The sequence below is a fragment of the Perca fluviatilis genome, chromosome 17 (genome assembly GCF_010015445.1).
Source record: "Perca fluviatilis chromosome 17, GENO_Pfluv_1.0, whole genome shotgun sequence".
Taxonomy (NCBI): Eukaryota; Metazoa; Chordata; class Actinopteri; order Perciformes; family Percidae; genus Perca; species Perca fluviatilis.
In genome coordinates, this window is record NC_053128.1 from 26467052 (window position 1) to 26488779 (window position 21728).

A 21728-nucleotide genomic window follows, 5' to 3' on the forward strand; every position below is an offset into this window, starting at 1 on the left:
TTCATTTTATATTGTTATATTGTGTGCAACTTTTATGCAGCTATCTTGGTCAGGTCTCCCTTGCAAAATATGTTTCCAACCTCAAAAGGATTTACCTGGTCAAATAAGTTGTAAATGAATAAATGCATACAATTTAGAGCGTCATAGCTGTCAGTACACGTGTTACTCGGCCCAGATGTAGCTCTCTCCCTGTCCACCCTTACCATTTTCAAGGGTAATCATAACAGAATAAATTCACTGATTAACAAAACACTCGAGATTCAATGAAAGAATACATAAATCAGAAAATAACTATTGCTTGAAATGATTGACATTGCATGTGTGAAAAAAAAACATTTCTAATCAGTAGGCTACTATTTAACAATAATAAGTTGAACAAACAATGGCCGACTAATGCAAATATGGGAGGACTTGAGCATACTAAGAGAATGTTTTGATTGGAGCTACCTCTTATGAATGTCCTTGACACAAAAGCACACACTAGTCGTCACACACACCTGCTTAAGGGGCCGTCCACACGGAAACGTTTTTTTGTGCAAACGCACATGTTTTGCATCGGTTGGGCTGACCGTCCAGACGAATCCTGCAAACGCACTGCCTGAAAACGCACTTTTTTTAAACCAGGTCTCAGGGTGAAAAAATCCGAAAACGGCTCTCGTTTGGCTTCGTATGGATGGTGAATACGGATCCGTATCGATGATGTCATCGCCACACCCCTCTTTTACACCCTCTCCCACGGCCGCTGACGCACACAACTGCGGTGAAGCTAAGCGAGCATGTCCCATCTCCATGGTCAAACCAGCTCACTAAATACTCTGCTCCCTGACCCTTCCCTCTGGATTCTACACAAGATATATTGCTAACGTTATGGAGCCAACGTTAAACATCGCTAAAGTAGCTGACCGCTCCAGCAGCGAAGTAACGTTAACGTTAGCTGCTATGGCTATCTGTTTATAAAGTGGAAGTAGATAACTTATCAACTAGCTAACTAATCTGTCTGCTTATCCACTCCCTGAACGGATTATAGTAACTTTTACCACGGCTTATTGTAGAAAGGCTACTGCAAGAAAAACTTATAGATTATTAAAAAGACATCATTCATGGATCATTGATGTTTGTTTGACTGCCGATGTTAGAGCTAGCGAACGTTAGCGCGCGGCTGCTAGCGCGCTGCAATCATGCAAAATAAAAAGCAATCCAACAGCACATTATACAACGTAAACAAAGACACATTTTCTTGCGGCGGCCTTTATAAAATGAGCAGTGGTGAAAGTTATTATAGTCCACGGATGTATTAACAGAAAATGATAATTTAGCTAGTCATGTTATGATGGAAAGTGACTATACTCTTCTTCTCCGTTTTTTGGTGAATTTCTGTAGCAGAAACAGTGCCGCCTATAGGCCTGGCATATGAAGTAGCGTATTGAGTCATTTACAAGTGGATTCGTTTGGACGCAACTATTCTTGAAACGAATCCAGGGAAGACGGGTAAAAAAAAAGATCGTTTTGGTACGTGGACTAAGTCTCTGCCATTGCAACTTGTCGACTGCTTCCTGTGTATTGCTTTCGACAAAATTTCCATAACAGGGTTCAGTACACCCTGAAAGCTTTATTTTCAAGAGTTCCGCATCTACCAAACTTCATACAAACTCCAGCTGACAGTATGTTTCCGCTTCTCACTTCTCTCTATAAGGTGAGAATCCCTTCAGTTTGACAGGATTTATGCTAAAGACATTTTAACGTGTTAATTAAACATTCTGCGGCAACTGCAGTTACAGTTGCATAAAGGGTCTTACCGTCCAAATCTTACCTCTTCTAACCCCTTAAAATCTATCGTCTCTCAGTTTTTACCATCTAAGCCAATTTTCCACATTAATCATGAATAATGTTTTACACTTTATCCTATTATTTGTGGGATGTGTTGCAGCTTGCGTTAATAAAAACACTTCAGCCAAAATGTACCATAAACCCAATTGAAATACTGCCCTGAGTCAGAGTCAGTCACAGAGACTTGTGCACCCCACAGACCTCACATTTTCTCCACGTAAGCGCAGTGCAAGAGTGAGGTGTAAAAGGTAAGATCTGATCAGTGCGGGGGTGAGCACTGAGGGGGAGGAGGACAGGGGCTTGATAACTGGAGAGTTGATCCAAGACGAGCAATGGCATTCCTTAAAGGTCCCATGGCATGAAAATGTCACTTTATGAGGTTTTTTAACATTAATATGCGTTCCCCCAGCCTGCATATGGTCCCCCAGTGGCTAGAAATGGGGATAGGTGTAAACCGAGCCCTGGGTATCCTGCTCTGCCTTTGAGAAAATGAAAGCTCAGATAGGCCGTGTAAGAAATCTCTGAAAGACGTGTCATTCGATTTCTGAGGAGGAAGGAGAGGCTGGGGTCGAATTGAAAGTTAAGCAAAAGGTTTAATGAACAACACGATGAAAACAACAACACAATCAAACATAAAACATGAAACACTGCCAGCAGCAGACTGCAGACATGCTTCCCCTTGTGGGGTCACAGTTGAAGCCCTGCGACATGACAAAACAATACACTGTAAAACAGCGGTCTGCGAACATGCTTCCCCTTGCGGGGTCACAGTTGCAGCCCTGAGACATTCTCAGGATCACACATATATTCCCTACGCCTGGGTGGTTCCTCAAATGAAATCTTCCCCTATTGGTCAGATGTCTCTCAAAAGAAAAGGTGTACGTTCCCAATCAATCCAAACTACATGAATACACATTCTTTGTTCTAATCACGTCTAGCTCAACAGGGGATGGCTCTCAAAGTTGTTTAAACAATAAGTCTTCTAGAGCTTTTACATTCATGCTCAATAACAGACATGACCTAATCAAGTCTTTAGAAGCTTGAGAAGGTGTGAGCCAGACAAATGCTGATTAGGCTTAATCAGTATTGAAACATTCCTTCACTCAGTCACACAACAGTTTAAATTTTTTAAGTTACATTTTTTACCTAAAAGTATATTGTACTAAAACATATAGCATGGTTTTAACTTTTTACAACCTAACAGCCAATCTGGAATCTTCTCCTTATGAGGTCATAAGGAGCAAGGTTACCTCCCCTTTCTCTGCTTTGCCTGCCCAGAGAATGGACCTTTTTCACAGCAGACATTTTTGACTTGTCATAGTAGGAAAAGCACAGCTGAAATTGATAACCTTAATGATGGCTCAGTTCCATCAAGTGTCCCAGTAAGCTATTTCAGTGAGTCAGCATGCACAATACCAGGGCCTCTCCTAAGTGGAATGCAGCCATCAGTAATCGGTCTGAATACACCTGTGCTGTTCCTACTATGACATGTCAACATGTCTGCCGTGAAAAAGGTCTTATTTGGCCCACCCATCATGGATGTATTAAGAGAACAGGATACAGCGTTCGGCGGGAAGCCCCGTACGTTCCAATGAGAGTGCTCAAAAGCGCATTAAGACAACATGGAGCTCGGCTTTTCCGCATTCTTGGCCCATGACGTCACGGTGGACACGCGCATTAGCAACAATTTGTTTGTGTTGTCTTAGCAACCGGTAGCAACATGCTCGTTCATGAGCTTAGCGCTTAGCGCTAGCAGTTAGCCTGCAGTTTCGTGAACATAGCTCATCCATGGCTTCATCTCTCATCCACGTTACAAGCTTTACAGCATACAGCCCTCGGATGTATCATAAGAGAGAACCAAGGCCATGTAATCACTATGTCTGTAGTAACGTTATGTAGACATGATCTTAATACAGCCATGCTAGCTAACCCTGATGTTAGCAACTAGCTAGCTAGCCGATAGCCCCGCCAGTTTGGGAAACGCTAATGACGTTACATCCATGTAACAGGCTTTACAACATACATACATCCCTCGGATGTATCATAACTTCATAAGATAATACCATGGACGTATTAATAGAACACATGGTGAATTACAACCATTAGCTATATCCATTATTACAGCTAGCTACATGAGCTCGGGAGAACAGTCATGTGAGCAGGCGTGCGCAGTCCCGTGGGTCTGCTCGCGTGCGCGTTTATCATTTCAAATTTAATAATTCTGGATTTGCTTCTAGTGAATGTTAAAAATGTTAAAAACGTAACGTTTTAAACAAGGAACCTTTCAGTGTTCGGGCTGGTTGGTTGATATACGCGGAAAACAAATTATCCGCTGAAATATAGACGTTTCTTTCGCCATGTAATGTCTATGTGAAAAGTCTTTCTGGGCCATGGGGTGCAGTACCACCGTTATCCGCTAAGCCCATGTTGGCATTTAGACTTAGCGCTCCTCCTGGGGGCTTGCCACCCATGAGAGAGAGACATCATGGCTTGCAAAGAAGCAAAGTGGCAGTTGGTCAAGGCCACACCCCCACCCTCTAGCTTGCACCCCACCCTCTCTCCTCCTCAATAGCATTTAAAGCTACAAACACAGAAATGGCACATACTAAGGAAAGCTCATTGTGGGACTGGCTCTAGTAGCTGTCATTCTGCACCAAGGCTGGATTTCAGGAAAGAGAGTTCAGATACAGTATTAGGGGACCACTAAGTCCTATATAAAAGAGACTTCAGATACAGTATTAGGGGACCACTAAGGCCTATATAAAAGCATCCAAAAAGCAACATGTCATAGGACCTTTAACACCTATATGCCTGATACCAAATATAAAAATGTCTAGGTCTCTGTAGATGTCCAAAGTCTGGACCTCATCGAGGAGTCAGTGCATATAGTGCATGTACACTGTATGTATTGCATTCAATTCACACGCCTCCGGACATGTACTGCTCCTAGCACCTGCACCGCCCAGCATATCTCTCCCGAGTGAATCCCATCTCCTCCCTGTCATCTATAAGTGCTACAACAGTCTTTGCCAGGCAGGCGGACTGAGCAGAAGGGTCTCACATACTGTAGGGATGAGAGCTTGCAGCTATATGCTCTGAATGAGTGGAATTTCTGGATATATATATATATATATATATATATATATATAGCATCTGCAAGGACAGAAGAAACGGACTCAAATACGGTTTCCTGTAAGGTAAGAAAAGAAGTGTCTAGTGTGGAATTATTTAGGAAACTTCCGATTTTTTAATTTAGATAATCTACTTCTGGAAGAAATTGTCACTTTCCATCCCCCTCCTAGGCCAATTAATTATACATATACTGTATGATCTACTTTTGATAGTTAAATGTGGGGTGGCAGTGTGACTACACATTGATTTAATAGAAATACTTTTTGTCAGAAAAATAATTCAGTTAAAGACTGACATGAACGCAACCCCCACCAGTCAGGACTTCTGAAGGCATAGTAAATACAATAACTTACGTTAACTTAAGAGTGATAAAACTGTCTGATTTCCTTGTTTCTTATAAGCATATTAAATCTCAGTTAAACTATGGATCTCCAGGAATAGATTTTTGGTCCCAGATGTACTTACAGCATTTTAGAATTGAGCACCAACAGCTTCTCACTTATCCATGTAATTGTTACAAGAACAGTAGAACAGAAGAGTTTCAAGGAAAACAATCAATTCTTCCAAAGCTGTGCTGATTAAAAGACAAAAACACACTGATCTCATTCCACAGAGGGTTTGATTTCCAGATGTTAGTGCTAAACTTAGACCATTATATTCAGTTCTCGTTCGGTGTTTGCTACAGTGTAACGAGCCGCACAGGGATGTGATTGTATGAGCAAGGAACTAACTAGCAGTGCAGCTATAATCAAAAAATCTCCTTTACTGGGATTATCTTTTTGAAGACTGAGAAACCCGAACAGTGGCACAGTGGGCTTTGACTGAAAATGTATTCATGAGGTTCCAGCAGATTCAATTAAAATGTATCAGATGTTATTACAGGTTTTTTAAATGCACCATGAAATGTGAAAATAAAATTGGTTAGACTACACGATGGTGCAAAATAGTAATTATTGACTACAATAACATATTCATCACCTAATTACCCTGACCCACTTTGCTCTGAAAATAAATGTTCACACTTAAATTTGACAGTCCTTTAGTTGCACAGTAGAAGTTGAGCTGCACGGAGTGAACACATCAAGCAAAAAACAATCCAACAAGTTGGATTAAACTTAATTCAAGTCCTCCTCCGGCAGAAGGCAAAACATTAATCATGCTGAAGATTTTAGACAGAAAAGTTTCCAAAACCCATTAAGATGTGAAAAATGTACCAATCACATAAGCGTCAAAAGTAGTTCTGAGTCAATAATTAGCTCATGCCATCCAGAATGCTGGATGTGGATGATTGATGTAACCAATTGGCAAGCTATCACCCACGCTCTCCAGCTTCTCTCAGAAGCTTGGTCATTGGTCGTTTTAGTCAGCACGTTGCTATAAGAGAGTGTGGGAGAGCATACACTTGACTGAATCAACCCACACACAATAATCAAAAGACAGAATTGGACAATTGATTTCTGGATATAGTTCTATTGTTTTATGTAATTACCATTGGTTCCTTATTCTGGATGGCAGGATTGCACTCCCACTGGGAGGATATGTGTAGTGGTGTTCTGCTTTATAATTGGTTGATTTTGTTAACGGAGGACATGGGACATTTAACCCATGACACATGCACTAACATGGCGAGCACATATTAGGTTATCCGTGTAACATACCTCTGCCGGTCTCTATTTCTCTGTCGCTCTCACACCCAGATATCGCCATGACCCAGAATCTAGTTCTCAACACCACCTGGGAGGGCTTGAACCCTTCCAATTCCTCAAGATTGCAGGAAAACCCTTTGACCCACCAGAACATCACCTATGTTGACTTCTACCTCCACAAGCCCTCTGTGGCTGCGGTCTTCACCGTCTCCTACCTGCTCATCTTCCTGGTGTGCATGGTGGGCAACGGGGTGGTGTGTTTCACCGTGCTACGCAGCAAGAACATGCGCACGGTCACCAACCTGTTTATTCTCAACCTCGCCATCAGTGACCTGCTGGTTGGCATCTTTTGCATGCCAACCACGCTGGTGGACAACATCATAACAGGTCAGGTTTTCACTCTCTTTCATAATATGCCTACATTTAAACTGACTTATAAAAGGAGGAAATTCCTTAATCAATATGTAATCTAACTTCGGTATTGGCTTTGATTTGTAAATGGTTGAAATATTCAGCTTGTTTAAAAGTGCAGGAAAGCAAGTCTAATTATTTTTGCCCATTAGGAGCAGTTTAAGCATTTGAATTATTCATGCTTGTTTTTCTTCAAATGTTTTTTTTACACTTTTTTCCCCTCTTTTCTGCAGGATGGCCATTTGGTAGCGTAGTGTGTAAGCTAAGCGGTATGGTTCAAGGGATATCCGTGTCAGCCTCTGTGTTCACTCTCGTGGCAATAGCTGTTGACAGGTGAGGATTAATAGAATCACTGGTTATTATGTGCTTGTAAAAGACTTCTTTTCCTTCATGCGTTTCCCTCCAATCCCCTTTTGTGTCAGGTTCCGCTGCATTGTTTACCCTTTCAAGCAGAAGCTGACCATCCCCACCTCAAAGTTAATTATCGTCATCATATGGGTCCTCGCTGTGTCCATCATGTGTCCCTCTGGGGTCATGCTCCATGTCACAAAGGAGCAGAGAGTGCGAATAATCCTTGGCAACAACAACAACGACAGCCGCCCCTTTTACTGGTGCCGGGAAAATTGGCCCAATCAGGAGATGCGGAAAATCTACACCACTGTTCTCTTTGTTAACATCTACCTCGCTCCTCTCAGCCTTATCGTCGTCATGTACGCCCGCATTGGCTTCACCCTCTCCAAGACTGCTATTTCTCAGGTGAGGGCCGGTGGAAGCGTGTCGGAAGAGGGCGGTGGAAGCGGCAAATCTAGAACAGAGGGGCGTCACACAATTTCGAAGAAGAAGAATCGGGTGATAATGATGCTGCTGGTTGTGGCTCTGCTCTTCATCTTATCCTGGCTTCCGCTGTGGACGCTGATGATGCTGAGCGACTACGCCAGCCTGACAGAGCACCAGTATCGGGTCATCAACATCTACGTGTATCCCTTAGCTCATTGGTTGGCCTTCTTCAACAGCAGCATCAACCCCATCATCTATGGGTTCTTCAACCAGAACTTTCGCAGAGGCTTTCAGGCGGCCTTCAAATTCCAGCTGTGCTCTGAGTGCATTTGGTGCCAAAATACCTACTCCCATCAGATCCGAGGGAACGCTGTACTCCCAGTCCAGCCTGCTGTCCTCAGCAGATCGGGCTCAGGGGTCAGACCAGTGTTAATGGGGAATTGTACCTGCTCACGTCAGGAAAGAGGGAGCTTGGCTGCTAGAAGTCATATCAAAGAACAGGACCTGATCATGGAGGACCTGGAAAAGGTGTCCCAGATTTAGACCAACTGAAACTGCGCAGCACGGACACTTTCAAAAGATCTGAGGCTTCTGGGGAACCATTCTCTTTCAAGGACAATAAAAAACAGGCCTGAGAAATATATGATTTAACTCCATGTATATTTGTTCCGAGTAAATGTACTTGCAAGCTGTGCAACATTTGTCATCATGAATCATTTTAAAATATTGATGTTTAGCATGGTGTATATAGCAACGATCAGTGTAAACACAGAGAGTTTAAAGGCACAGAACTCTTGCTTTAAAAACTTAAAAAAATCATGAATAAATAAGCAACATTCAAAGTGAAAGTTGGGGGGGAAACATGATTATTATTTTCAATTGTAATCCTTAACATGTCAGTGGTTGATTTGGCAATGGTTACCGTGGTAACAGCAAGTGCAGTTTGCTCCACCAGGAGAGCAGGAGGTGTATCTGTTTGCAGTGCAGCCAAACAAAAGTTTTTTTTAACAAAGGTATGTTTACATGCTGCACACAGAATTGGGGCACGGTCACGTTGGTTACCTTGCTGTAAGAGTTGCATGTGTGCAGCTTGTCGCTTTGTCGTTTTGATGAAAACCATTGTTTTGATAATGGTTCGGCTAACCTCGGCGATGAACACATTGTGTTTCCTGTGACTGCTCACAATAAAAGCCACCCTGTTTTTTAGTTGAATGCTTTTAATGTGACACGGCAGCAGTAGGTGGCATGAGATTTTCGTGTTGATTGCTTCGATTTTTTGTTGTTGTTGTTCACCTACTGTTAACCTATCCAACTGTGTTAACTCCTATTTCAAATTATCTTAGCAGTGTGATGTAATACTGTGAGATTCAATGAATGTGCAGTTCAATCTGGCTATTATTCAGAAGAGCACTGAATGTTACTCCTAATGCTGGCAGTTTTCAATGTTTCAGAAAGAATAAAGGCCTGGAATTGCAGACCTCTCAAGGGTGATGTGCAAGGCAGTTTGATGAGAATTCTGTCAGCTTTCTTCAGACAAAGTGCATTCTCTAGAGTCCCGAGGTAATTGTGCCGATGGCTGTGACAAGCAGTAGCAGGGGAAGAGGATCGCAGGCTCATTTGGAAAGCCTTTTATGCCCTCCTGCTTCCTCGCGGGGCAGTATAAAATCTGAACCCTTAAAGCACTGCCATGTCAAAGAGAAGGAAGTTTATAAGCATATTAGCTATACTAATATATTAGCATTTCTTAGTATGACTATGGAAAAAAAGAAATGTGTAATGTAGAGCCTCAACTGAAAACAGCAGATAAGATAAACTATACACAATGTGTGGAAAACACTGCTAGAAAACCTTCATGTCTCAACCAACAAAAATGTCAACAATACAGTGTTCTGCACAGCAGTGGCTGTGAGCAGGCCCGGCTTTCTCACAGAATGATAGTGTTATTTTGCTATTGCTGAACCTATTTCAGGTAATAGCTGCGTACAGCAGCGTTGTAAAATTGACGTTATTATCTGGACTATAGTTACCTCAACATGTGATTGAACAGTGCTGATGCTGGTCCAGGATAACGTGTACAGTTAAAAGTGCGGTGTTTGGTGTTTTAAGCCCCCAACGTCTCCTTCCAGGCAGCGCTGCCTGGAAGGCACTAGGATTAGGCAAGGGTTATGGTTAGGGTTAGGGTTAGGTGCCTTGAAGTCGACGGTCGCAGCTCTGCCTTGAAGTCGACGTTGGGGGCTTAAAATACCATTGAGCTAAAAGTGAATACATTTGATTGATATTCATTGTGATTGTAAAATATTTAATTTGATGGAAATCCTCATGTTAAAGCTTAGTGCGTAACTTTTTTGATATTAATGAACGTCCGTTACATTCAAGCCATTAAGACTATCAGCTCTCTATATTTAGACTATATTTCTCAGTATGGCTATGTTCAGAAAACGGTGTCGTCCGGCGATTTTCGTGCGTAGAAACTCGAGTGAACATATGTTCTGAAGAGTCCATCATGTTTTTTTTAATCCTCCGTGTCCTCCTTGGTTACAAGCAACTGTCTGGAGGAGGGGTGGAGGCGCTGTGCGATTACGGAAGGTTTGTGTCATGCGGATGTACCAACAGTGTTGTTGTCATTACTTGGAATTCCTCATGGGGGCGACAGAAACAACGCACTATAGCTTTCACTCATTATTATTATTATAGGATCCTTTCATTTTTGTGAATTATTTATTATTTTGTACTATTATTGATGTTTGTTTTTGACCACTAGTGGTGTTATGAAGCAATGTTTGTTTTAAAAGTGGGTCCCTCTTTAGTTTCTGTCAAGGACATGCATACGTGTGGTGACACACATGCCTGCTGTTGCTTTCACACTGTTCTGCTGATCGACAGTTGGGGGCGGAACTTCTCCGGAGAAGACCACAAACTAACAAACATGATTTAAAAAAACATTTCAAAACATTGTGCTTGCTCATTTATGAGAAAAGCAAAGCATTTAACACGTTTATTAGAACTCAAGAACACACACAAAAGGCCTTTTATTAAATTAAATAATTTGCCAAATCGATGAACAGCAGCACATATTGTCAAGTTCGGTTATGTGTTAGTTATGAAAGCACTCTAAATGACACTATTAGCAGCAGCAAAAATAACCAGCCTCAGGAATAGAAGGAAAAAGAACATCTCACTGAAAGAGCCATGAAGTGTACGCAGTGTACTCAGTGCACACTGGATCGATTGTTTCTGATTATTTTTATTTTTTTGGCTGTGTTTTTATTTTTGGTTCTTAGCTTGCACGTAGATTGCACCGACAGGCTTGTTTATCAACCACCACAAGAAGAATGTAAGGAAATATGAACAATGTTCCTTGGTGTGTCTGTCTTCATACACATGTATTTATGTTTAGAACATGTAAAAATATATGGATAAAGATATTGTACTGTCAATGTTCTTTGCTGATTGTTTGCAAAAGTGATTTTCTGACAGTTTGATAATGAAAAATAAAAATGAGCAGTTACAAAACTATATGTTGAATTATGTAATAGAAATAAAATTGTATTTCTATGGATGTTAAAATGGGTACGTGATTATTATTCTTACATCAGTGAGGCTACAGAGAAGGAGTGAAGTTTTTGTGAGAGAAAATGTTTGAGAAAATAATATGTGTATTACTTATGTTAAAAGTCTATTTGAGGAAGGCCAACAGATTCTCACTCCCATCTCGTAAAATACGCCCGCTTGGTCAGGTGCCTCTGTCGTTATGATGCTAATAGTGTCCTTTAGCGTCATATCTAAACACGCTTTATCTAAACGCACTTGGTCAGGACTATTGGCGTCATTTTTGATGCAGTTAGGTTAAGGAAAAGGTTGTGGGTGGGCTTATGTTTCCATGACACGCGGGAAGAACGGGACGGTTTGGTTTAGGAAAAGAAGAAAGCGACGGTTGGGTTTAGGAAAAGAAGAAAGCGACGGTTGGGTTTAGGAAAAGAAGAAAGCGACGGTTGGGTTTAGGAAAAGAAGAAAGCGACGGTTGGGTTTAGGAAAAGAAGAATGGACGGTTGGGTTTAGGAAAAGAAGAACGGACGGTTGGGTTTAGGAAAAGAAGAAACGGACGGTTGGGTTTAGGAAAAGAAGAACGGACGGTTGGGTTTAGGAAAAGAAGACGGACGGTTGGGTTTAGGAAAAGAAGAAACGCGGTTGGGTTTAGGAAAAGAAGAACGGACGGTTGGGTTTAGGAAAAGAGAAAGCGGCGGTTGGGTTTGAGAAAAAGAAGGAAGCGACGGTTGGGTTTAGGAAAAGAAGAAAGCGACGGTTGGGTTTAGGAAAAGAAGAACGGACGGTTGGGTTTAGGAAAAGAAGAACGGACGGTTGGGTTTAGGAAAAGAAGAACGGACGGTTGAGTTTAGGAAAAGAAGAAAGCGACGGTTGGGTTTAGGAAAAGAAGAACGGACGGTTGGGTTTAGGAAAAGAAGAAAGCGACGGTTGGGTTTAGGAAAAGAAGAAAGCGACGGTTGGGTTTAGGAAAAGAAGAACGGACGGTTGGGTTTAGGAAAAGAAGAACGAGACGGTTGGGTTTAGGAAAAGAAGAAAGCGACGGTTGGGTTTAGGAAAAGAAGAACGGACGGTTGGGTTTAGGAAAAGAAGAACGGACGGTTGGGTTTAGGAAAAGAAGAAAGCGACGGTTGGGTTTAGGAAAAGAAGAAAGCGACGGTTGGGTTTAGGAAAAGAAGAAAGCGACGGTTGGGTTTAGGAAACTTGACACGCGGGACACAATCCCTGGTCTCCTGGGTGAAAGTCCTGTGTTGTTTGGTTACAATCGACATTTCCTCCCTGAACAAATGACTCTGAAGTATCACGGGCACATCGCATCTAGCTTGGATCGGCAGTGATGGAAACAAGACACGCTAACTTTCCCTTTTTCCATTTTACGGCGGGATGACCATGTTGCCTTTGTTGGTAACTTCTGTCATCTTGGCCCCAAATTCTGTTCATCTCTTCCCAAGCGGCGCTCAGACATCGCTCCAAATTACTCGGCATGGAGTTTTGAAAGAGAGACTGAATAAGTAACAGATATTTAAAAGAAGCGACTGCCGTAACATTGTCACTGGCCTCCATGCTGCCTTTGACTGTTTGCTAACCCTGTTTTCTGACACATACATGACGTTGAACGTGACAGACAAGAAAAAAAAACTGAAAGGTATACCCATCTACCGGCAATGGGAAAGCAGTCTTTTGCCTCTTTGCGGGAAAAATGTGAAAAATGTGTTTAAGACAACAAAATATTTGGTGTAACTTAATGATTTCACTAAATATCAAAACGTGGTCAAAGAAAGTCATTTTTGACATATTATTTTCCTTGTAACCTAATTTACTGTGTTGCAGTTAGTCCCTAATCATTACATCTCTTCATTACCAAAAGCATGACTTTATAATTGTTTTGAGATTGATTTATCAATGTACAACTACTTCAAAATACCCCCTCCCTATTTTTAGTGGGTTTAGTTTCAGGCTTTAGTCTGTCGAAAGATAAGGCTTGCTGTATTTTATATTTCTTATTGCATGAAACAACCAAAGCCTCGAGCACCTCATGACGATAAGCCTGAGTCATGTAGCCTATCACACAATCTTCCTAACAAAAGTATATAATAATAAGTTTTATAATAACTTTACTGGTTGCTTAATGGGGCCTATATGTGAAATAGATTTTAATCTAACCTCATTTTCAGGTAAACAATTTTTTAGAATGAGGCTAGAGTTACTGAGAGAGTTAATGCAAGGTGTCAGAAATCTATATATATCTTTTTTAGAAATGTTGCTGAAAACAAGACATCCCTTAAGGACGTTTACACCTAACATTTATTCAACATAAAATCCAAAATGGCACACAGTGTCACGTTTCTTACACAGCTCAAACTATTTAGATATAGAATCCAGTTCTAAAATAAAGTGTCTGTTTAAACTAAGATTTTCTCTCCCACTTGTTAACTTATTCCAGTTTCCTAATTTTTTATGGAATCATTGTGAGAGATAGAGACATTTATAATGCTTCCACTGACAGGGTTGAAATAACATGTATTTGTCTCTCTCTGGTATGTTACTCACTTTCCTTTTTCTCCTCAAACATTAATATGCACCTATACTAATATGGTATATTAAGGAGAGAAATCCCAGCAATCCTTCAGCAATCTACACTGTCAGCTAAGCCATGAATGCTAAATATTAGATGAAGATGCATGGTCCTGTGTGCATCTCTTTATTGGTTTCTTGCTTCTTTTATCCCTGCTATGTTGTCATATTTCCATATTTATAAATAGAGTATATTGAGTCCTTCTTGGGTAGACTTTTTTTCTAGAAATTAGTTCACAGTAAGCACAGTTTGGTCAAAGCAAGACTGAAAGACAAACTAAGAAGAAAATGTCTCAACCCGGCTCAAGGCTTGACAAAAGGAGGGGAGACAAATGTGTTTATGTTTGCATATCTAATTGGGAAATGAACGTAAAGACAAACTTAGAGGCCATCCACACGGAAACGCTTTGTGGTGTAAACGCACATGTTTTGCATCGTTTTGGCTGATCGTCCAAACGAATCCTGTGAATGCACTGCCTGAAGACGCACTTTTGTGAAACCTGGTCCCAGGGTGAAAAAATTCGAAAACGGCGCCTTTGCGTCTTCGTTTGGACGGTGAAGCCGCATACTTGCGTATCAATGATGTCATCGCCACACCCCTCGACCTCTAGCCTTCGACCTCTTATCCTGCGATGACGTCTCATAACAACAACAATGGCGGACTACATGCTTGTGTTCCTGCTGGAGAAGATATTGAGCCTGTTATGGTTACTAGGGCTGTTTGGTTCATAGACAGTATATAAGAATGGACCAACAGACCCCGTTGCTCTGGACGGAGACCAGTGAAGGATATTAGACGCCCTTTTCCGGTGAGCGCTGAGCGTTACTGCGCAGCCTCCAACTGACAGAGACAACGTAAATGTGACATGAGCAACCTGTCTGAAAGTTGTAAGTCTTCTGGTAGCTGTGCCAAGAGAAATCTCAATCATTCCCAATCTTGCAGAGACGGAGAGCGTAGGTATATGTAAGGAGATAACATGGGCACAGGCTAATTATTGCTAACTAAAATGCTAGTTAACATCAGTAATTAAACCTAAACAGCTAACGTAAGTCAAAATTGCCTGCGAGCTTCTCCTGTACTATACGGTAATTCCTCTACTATGCGACAGTAAGTCGCGTGGTTATGACACAATCGTTATTTTTCCAAAAAACGTCTGCTACGGAGCCATAACATGAGGTACAAGGTAATGGAGCCTTTTATACATTGTCGTGTTTCTTTAGAAATGAACAATGGACAAATAGAGTCTTTAAATGCTTCAGATGTAAAGTTATTCGCTATCAAAGTGACATCAAAATGAATGGCAGTCAATGGAATGCTAACGGGAGGTGATTGCTTTGTAGCATCAAAATGGCGTCATAGGCGGTTCGAGTTCTGAAGTGAAGCTTACCCCCTTGGTTTGTGTACAGCGCCCAAGCTTTATGCGCCTCTTCTTCTCCGTTTTTGGTGAATTTCTGTGGCAGAAACAGCGCCACCTATAGGCCTGGAATATGAAGTAGCATGTTGAGTAATTTCAAATGGATCCGTTTGGACGCAAACATTCTTGAAACGATGCCAGGGAAGAAGGGGTGGATGTGGCTTAAATACAACAATACTAGTGTGAAGAGAGACTTGCTGCTGTCAGCCAGCCAAGGTGAGTTCAATCTCAGCCAGCCCAGGTGACTTTAATCTACCTAACGACATGACTCGGCACACCAGGGCCAGGCTCCTGGAGGGATTTGTCTTTATCATCCCTTTTTTTTTCTTTATCATGTCTTTAGCGACTGAAATCGGATACAGACAAATACAAAGATAAATCTGCGCTACAGCTGTGCCAACACTTGAATGACAGATAAGTAACAAGGGATCAGAGAGGGCTATAGTGGGAAAGTCTAGTGAAGAGCGAGCAGGGACATGTGGGGCTTCCTCTGGGGTGAAGTGCTCTACTGTGATCTCAGACAGATAGACAGCTTGAGAAGAGGAGAATTATCAGTATAGAAGTAAATATTATTGCAAACATCAGTTAAATCTGTTGATGAGAGTGATATTTTAAGCTGTACAGATTTCAACAAGTCCTCCACAACATACAATGATATAGTTTCATATAGCGTTTCATAAATTAATACAACCAATACAATACAAAAAAATACAAACCACATATTGTTAGAGGTTACTTCACTTCACTAGAGGTTACTTCACTTCCAGTTACACATGTGACGCAGAACGTGACGTTTGTTTGCTAAAAAAACTTGCCGTTTATCTTTTATTTTCAAACAGGACACAAACCCTGGTCTCCAGGGTGAAAGACCTCTATATGTTTGACCCATTTACCACCCCACTCTTCCTCCTTCTGCAGAATTTAGCACTGTCATAGTCTACTTCATAACCTTACTTTCTGCTTTGATTCTGTCATATTTACTGCGGCCACTAGAGAGCACCGCCACAAAAAATATCTCCCCGATTTTAATGTGTACAAAAGCAAAGCAAAAACAGTGCAATGTATCATGTTATTTTGTGTCATCTTATCTCATAATATGTCATGCAGTCTCATCTTGTGAAATACTATCTTATCTTTTGTTACCTCTTGCCATCTCCTGTCGTGTATTGCCATCTCATCTTATTGGCTCTCATTAGATGCACATATCAAAACTAGACATGGTCCAATACCATTTTTTGCTTCCTAATTCCAATACCTGAACTTGCGTATCGGCCAATGCCGAGTACTGATCCAATACCAGTGTGTCATATATTTTATGTTTTAACAGCTGTATACTTACTATCCCTGTATGGATGTGATATGATTTCTATCATTGTTGTACGGCCCGACTCAGGTTAAACTTTTAGTGAAACATGAACAAACACAAACAACGAATGCCATAGAACTTAAATAAACTACTTTAATCGGTGCACAAATTTCAGTATTTTCCAATACTGATACCAGCATATAAGGCAGTTTTCCGAAAACACCAGTGAAATTCACAAATGTTGGCAGTGAAGCTGCATATCTTCCTTCTACAGAACACCTAAATTGGCTTGGAATTAATTATTTACAGCTGCAAAGGGGGCAAAATGGGTCAAAAGCACTGATAAATCCAAAAGTTAGCACTGCCAAATACAGAATGCAGTATATTGTAAGATCAGATGTCACCAAGATCACAAAGTTTAAAGGTACGCTACGCTGTATATAGTCAGTGAAGCAGAAAACAACAACACCAGCAGAGGAAATACAATAATTGAATTATTGACTTTTACATTCCGGTCATTTACTCAAGCTGCTGTATCCAATAACGTTGCAATAACGGCCCGACTCAGGTTAAACTTTTAGTGAAACATGAACAAACACAAACAACGAATGCCATAGAACTTTCTTCAGTCATAACGGTAAAAAGAACATAAATAAACTACTTTAAAGCAGCTCAGGGCTAAATTATGTCGTGAGATCGGTGCATAAACTTCAGTATTTTCCAGTACAGATACCAGCATTTAAGGCAGTATCGGAGGCTTTTCCGATACTGGTATCAGTATCGGAACATCTCTAATCAAAACACCAGGAAAGTTCACACAACATGTTGGCAGTGAAGCTGCTTCCTTCTTCAGAACACCTAAATTTGCTTGGAATTAATTATTTACAGCTGCAAAGGGGGCAAATGGGTCAAAAGCGCTGATAAATCCAAAAGTTAGCACTGCCAAATTCAGAATGCAGTATATTGTCAGATCAGATGTCACCAAGATCACAAAGATAAAGGTACGCTATGCTGTATACAGTCAGTGAAGCAGAAAACAACAACACCAGCAGAGAAAATACAATAATTGAATTAGTGACTTCTACATTCTGGTCATTTACTCAAGATGCTGTATCGAATAATGTAAAAGTTCTGTAATTGTACGTGTACCATGACAGAAGACAGCTGATATTTTTTAACATACAGACAAGCTTGTCAGCAATATGAGAATGTGAAATCCATTTGACCCAAATGTCTGGCAAATGAAGCATAAAATCAGAGCTACAGGTTGATTGGTTTTATATTACCTTACAAGACTGACAGTGAAAAAGTAATGAGGTCAAATGTGCTCAACTGATATTACATGTGATTAGTGGAGACCATACTATCTATTAAATCTGTGTCCTAGGGGCAAAGAGAAAATGGATTGTCATCTCAACAGATTAAAGTCACCTTCCGGGCCCACTAATCTCCATTAGTGAATCTAGCTTCAACAATATTGCTATCCCTGCTCCTCCATTAGGTTTACGTGTCATTTTATACAGTACGTGCTACTTTGTTTCCCAGAGCTATTTACTGTAGGAGCCCACACCTTTTAGCTAAGGACGTTAATCTCCAACATCTGTTTGGAGCTTTTTTACTTCTGACAATCTGCACTTCATTAAATGTTAAAGAGCATATCTCAATACTTTAAATTGATTTACTTAGTTTTCATTATCGTATTCTACCAGGGGAGCACTGCAGGAAACTTTGACTGAACAAGATGTTAGACACTTTATATTAGGTCTGGAATATTGACACGGGTTGATGAGGTATACTGAGCTTTCTGGTGGTGATGGATGTGGGATTTGAATAGATATACAGAGAACAACTCGGTAAGAATTCAGATAAGAATATTATCACTAAGTCAAACAAAGGGGTATTATTTGGATAATCGTAAAGTAAGCTTGTTAGTGTTTTTAGTTGTCTGTCTCACACTCATCTGACTGAACAGATATGCTCTGGTGCAACAGTGTTTTAAGCTAAATGCTAATGTCCGCATGCTAAGATGTTTACAAAGACGTTTATCATGTTCACTATCTTAGGTTAGCGTGTAAGCACGCTAAGGTTTGCTAATTAGCACCCAACACAAAGCACAACACAACAGCAAATCGCCACAACACGACAGATTTTACAGCTTTTAAAATATTCTCCAAATCATAAACAACCATCATTTTTTAGGTCCTGTCTCTCGGCCAACTACTGGGTTCAAATCATTTTTCTGAGCTAGAAAAATCTACTCCCATAGTAACAGTGTTGCAAGCAGGCAACCCTCATTGTGATACATTGAAGGATGCTCTGACCTCCAGACTTCAGACAGTCGGCTGTCAGAAAGCACTGCAATAATAAGCCGTGGAGCTATGTCACGTCCACAGGCTGGTGACTAAAATACTAAAACACTGTACTGGGTGTTTTTGTGTCTTTGGGAGGTTATACTGCTTGCATATGTGAAGTTAAGTGTCATGTTTGCGTTTTTCTGAGGAATAAGAAATTTGATTTCACTTGACTTGTACTTACACTTAGTCTTTCCTTCCTTCCTTCCCTTGTAAAGCAGCCCTTTGGCAGTTCAGTATCACACTCCATGTAACACCCTCCATTGTGTCTCTGCATACTAATATTTGACAGCATTGTATGTTCAGAGAGAGAACATTTTTTAAATCCAGTCACAACCAAAACAGCAGTTTGAGGCTCCAGTAAGTGATGTTTTTGATATTAACACTGACTCAAATAACTCCCTGAAGTGTGAAAGGTTTGCATTAACTGAGAATCCCGCAGAGATTCAACTGAGGCTACAGCTCTCTGCAGCTTTTTCAGCTCGTGGTTTAATCCAAACGACTCTCTTGTTAATATATATGTATATATATATATATAATATGTGTGCTACCTTTAAAGTGGAAACTCAATGTAAATAGGCAGTCTGTGAAGTGAGTTGGATATCTAGCGAGGAAAAGAGATCCAAACATTTTTCTCAGGGGCTCGCTGACCAAACCAGGCCGAAACGAAGTAATTTAAGTTTAGTTATTCTCCCCTCAGTCCATACCCAATGCCTCAAAATGACAAAGTGAAAACAAGATTTTAGAATCTTTTGTAAATTAAAATTTATTTATTTTTTGAAATATTATATTGACACAAGTATTCAGACCCTTGACGCTTGAAATTTAGCACAGGTGCTTTCAATTTCTCTTGATCGTCTTTGAAACATTTCTACACCTTGATTGGAGTCCACCTGTGGCCAATTAAACTGATTGAACAGGGTGTCTATATAAGGTTTCACACTTAACAATGCATATCAGAACTAAAACCAAGCCATGAGGTTTAGGGACCTGCCTGCTAATCTCAGAGACAGGTTTATGTTGAGGCACAGCTCTGGGGAAGGCTACACAAATAAGTTCTGTATTGAAGGTTTCCAACAGCACAGTCTCCATAATTCTTAAAGTTTGAAACAACCAGGACTCGTTCTAGAGCAGGCTGCCCAGCCAAACTTAATTCAGATTCAGCCGAAGGTTCACCTTCCAACAAGACAATAAACAAAGCACGCAGCCAAGACAATGCAGGAGTGGCTTAGGGACAACTCTGTGTATCCTTTCCATACTTGAACCCAAATGAATGTCTCTGGGGAGACCTGAAAAATGCTAATGAGCCCATGCAACCTGACAGAGCTCGAGAGGATCTGCAGAGTTTGGTAGAAAATCCAAGTGTCCAAAGCTTGTTGCGTCATAGAAGACTCAACGCTATAATTGCTCTTAAAGGTGCTTGAAGTACTGAGTTAATGGTCTAAATACCTGTGGCAATGTGATATTTTCGTTTTTTCTTTTTAACAAATTTGCAAAACATTCTAAAATCCTTTTTCATTATGGGGTTTTGACTGTAGATTTATGAAGAGGAGAATGTATTTCACCCTCCTGTTGTCCTCGGGTCAAATTGAACCCCTTTTCAAAAGGTTTCTATATCAGAAATTTGGGTTTCTTTCAACCAAAGTGTCTAAAAAAAAAAATTACAGCTCCATACAACGCCCTTGTTACTGCCTAGCTCAAGACCGACAACAAAAGGGAGGTCACACACAGATTAGTGAAAAAGTAGTTTTATTTAACTAATAATACTAATAATACAACTTAACTCAACATAAGTGTGATGGTGAAGACAAGATAGACGAGGTAGAAGACAACAACAATCGTGTTTGCAGTGTGTGGATGGGTGGTGTGTGTTGTAAGGTGCAGCAAACCAAACAAGTAAAATAAATGGTCAGTTCACTACTTTCATTGAATTTAGGTGTTTTATTCAATTTTATAGCATTTGAAGAAAAAAATTATAAAATGTTGAAAAAGTGACAAATGTCGGGAACGGTTACAAAAACGTTGAAAAAAATTGACCCAGATAAACAAAGTTGCACGGTTGACGGTAAGACAACACAAAAGTTAAATGTTTTTAGCACAAGGCTGAAATATAAACAAAATGTGAAATAATTGAAGGATTCTGCATACACTGTGTATAATGATACCACCAGTTGTCACTACTTATTGTAAGCCAATAAAGATCAATAAATTAAAAATCAAAAGCCTTCAATTGCGTAGGTGAGCACAGATTGTCTGTGACCTTGCTCCAGATAGGCCCTTAGCAGATTTGAGAGACGATCGTCAAACGTCCTAAAAAATTAGGTGCATGTTCACAAATGGCAAAAGGTTTTGGCCGCTTGTGCAATTCATAGATTCTTATGTCTTTAGACCGCATGTCCACCTCAGGATTTATTGTGAAAGAACCTACTCCTGTTATTGCTATAACAGAGTGCTATCAACTAACTAGAACTGACTTTTATGGCACTGACTTTATAGACAGTGTGAGCATATGGTCACACAGTGGTGGTGATAAAAAAAAAATGCAAATTAGGTGCTGTATCATCTTCTTCTATATTTCTTAGTACGAAGTGTTGCATCACTTTTCCTGTATTATTTGTGGAAATAATAGTTTACAACTCGTGTCATATCAATCAATTGCTGCATATATAGAAAATAAATACCGCGAAGAACGTGGTAAAGACAAAAATGAAAGGTGACACTGTTGCATGTGCTTATAAAAATACTC

At 40.5% G+C, this 21728-nt stretch overlaps 1 protein-coding gene across 1 annotated transcript; it reads left to right on the forward strand.

The window, feature by feature from the left end:
- Positions 1 to 6514: 6514 nt before the first annotated feature.
- Positions 6515 to 8419, forward strand: LOC120545806 (neuropeptide FF receptor 2-like). Its single transcript, XM_039780402.1, has 3 exons — positions 6515 to 6992; positions 7250 to 7349; positions 7439 to 8419. The coding sequence occupies exons 1-3, from the start codon at positions 6665 to 6667 to the stop codon at positions 8334 to 8336; spliced, it is 1326 nt and encodes a 441-aa protein (XP_039636336.1). The 5' UTR covers positions 6515 to 6664; the 3' UTR covers positions 8337 to 8419.
- The last annotated feature ends 13309 nt before the right edge of the window (positions 8420 to 21728 follow it).

Bases quoted from the DNA above. Each gene is read 5' to 3' on its own strand.
- LOC120545806 (XM_039780402.1), top strand. From the start codon at position 6,665: ATGACCCAGAATCTAGTTCTCAACACCACCTGGGAGGGCTTGAACCCT. The intron at 6,993-7,249 runs GTCAGGTTTTCA...TCTTTTCTGCAG, and splicing joins GGTGGACAACATCATAACAG to GATGGCCATTTGGTAGCGTA. The intron at 7,350-7,438 runs GTGAGGATTAAT...CTTTTGTGTCAG, and splicing joins GTGGCAATAGCTGTTGACAG to GTTCCGCTGCATTGTTTACC.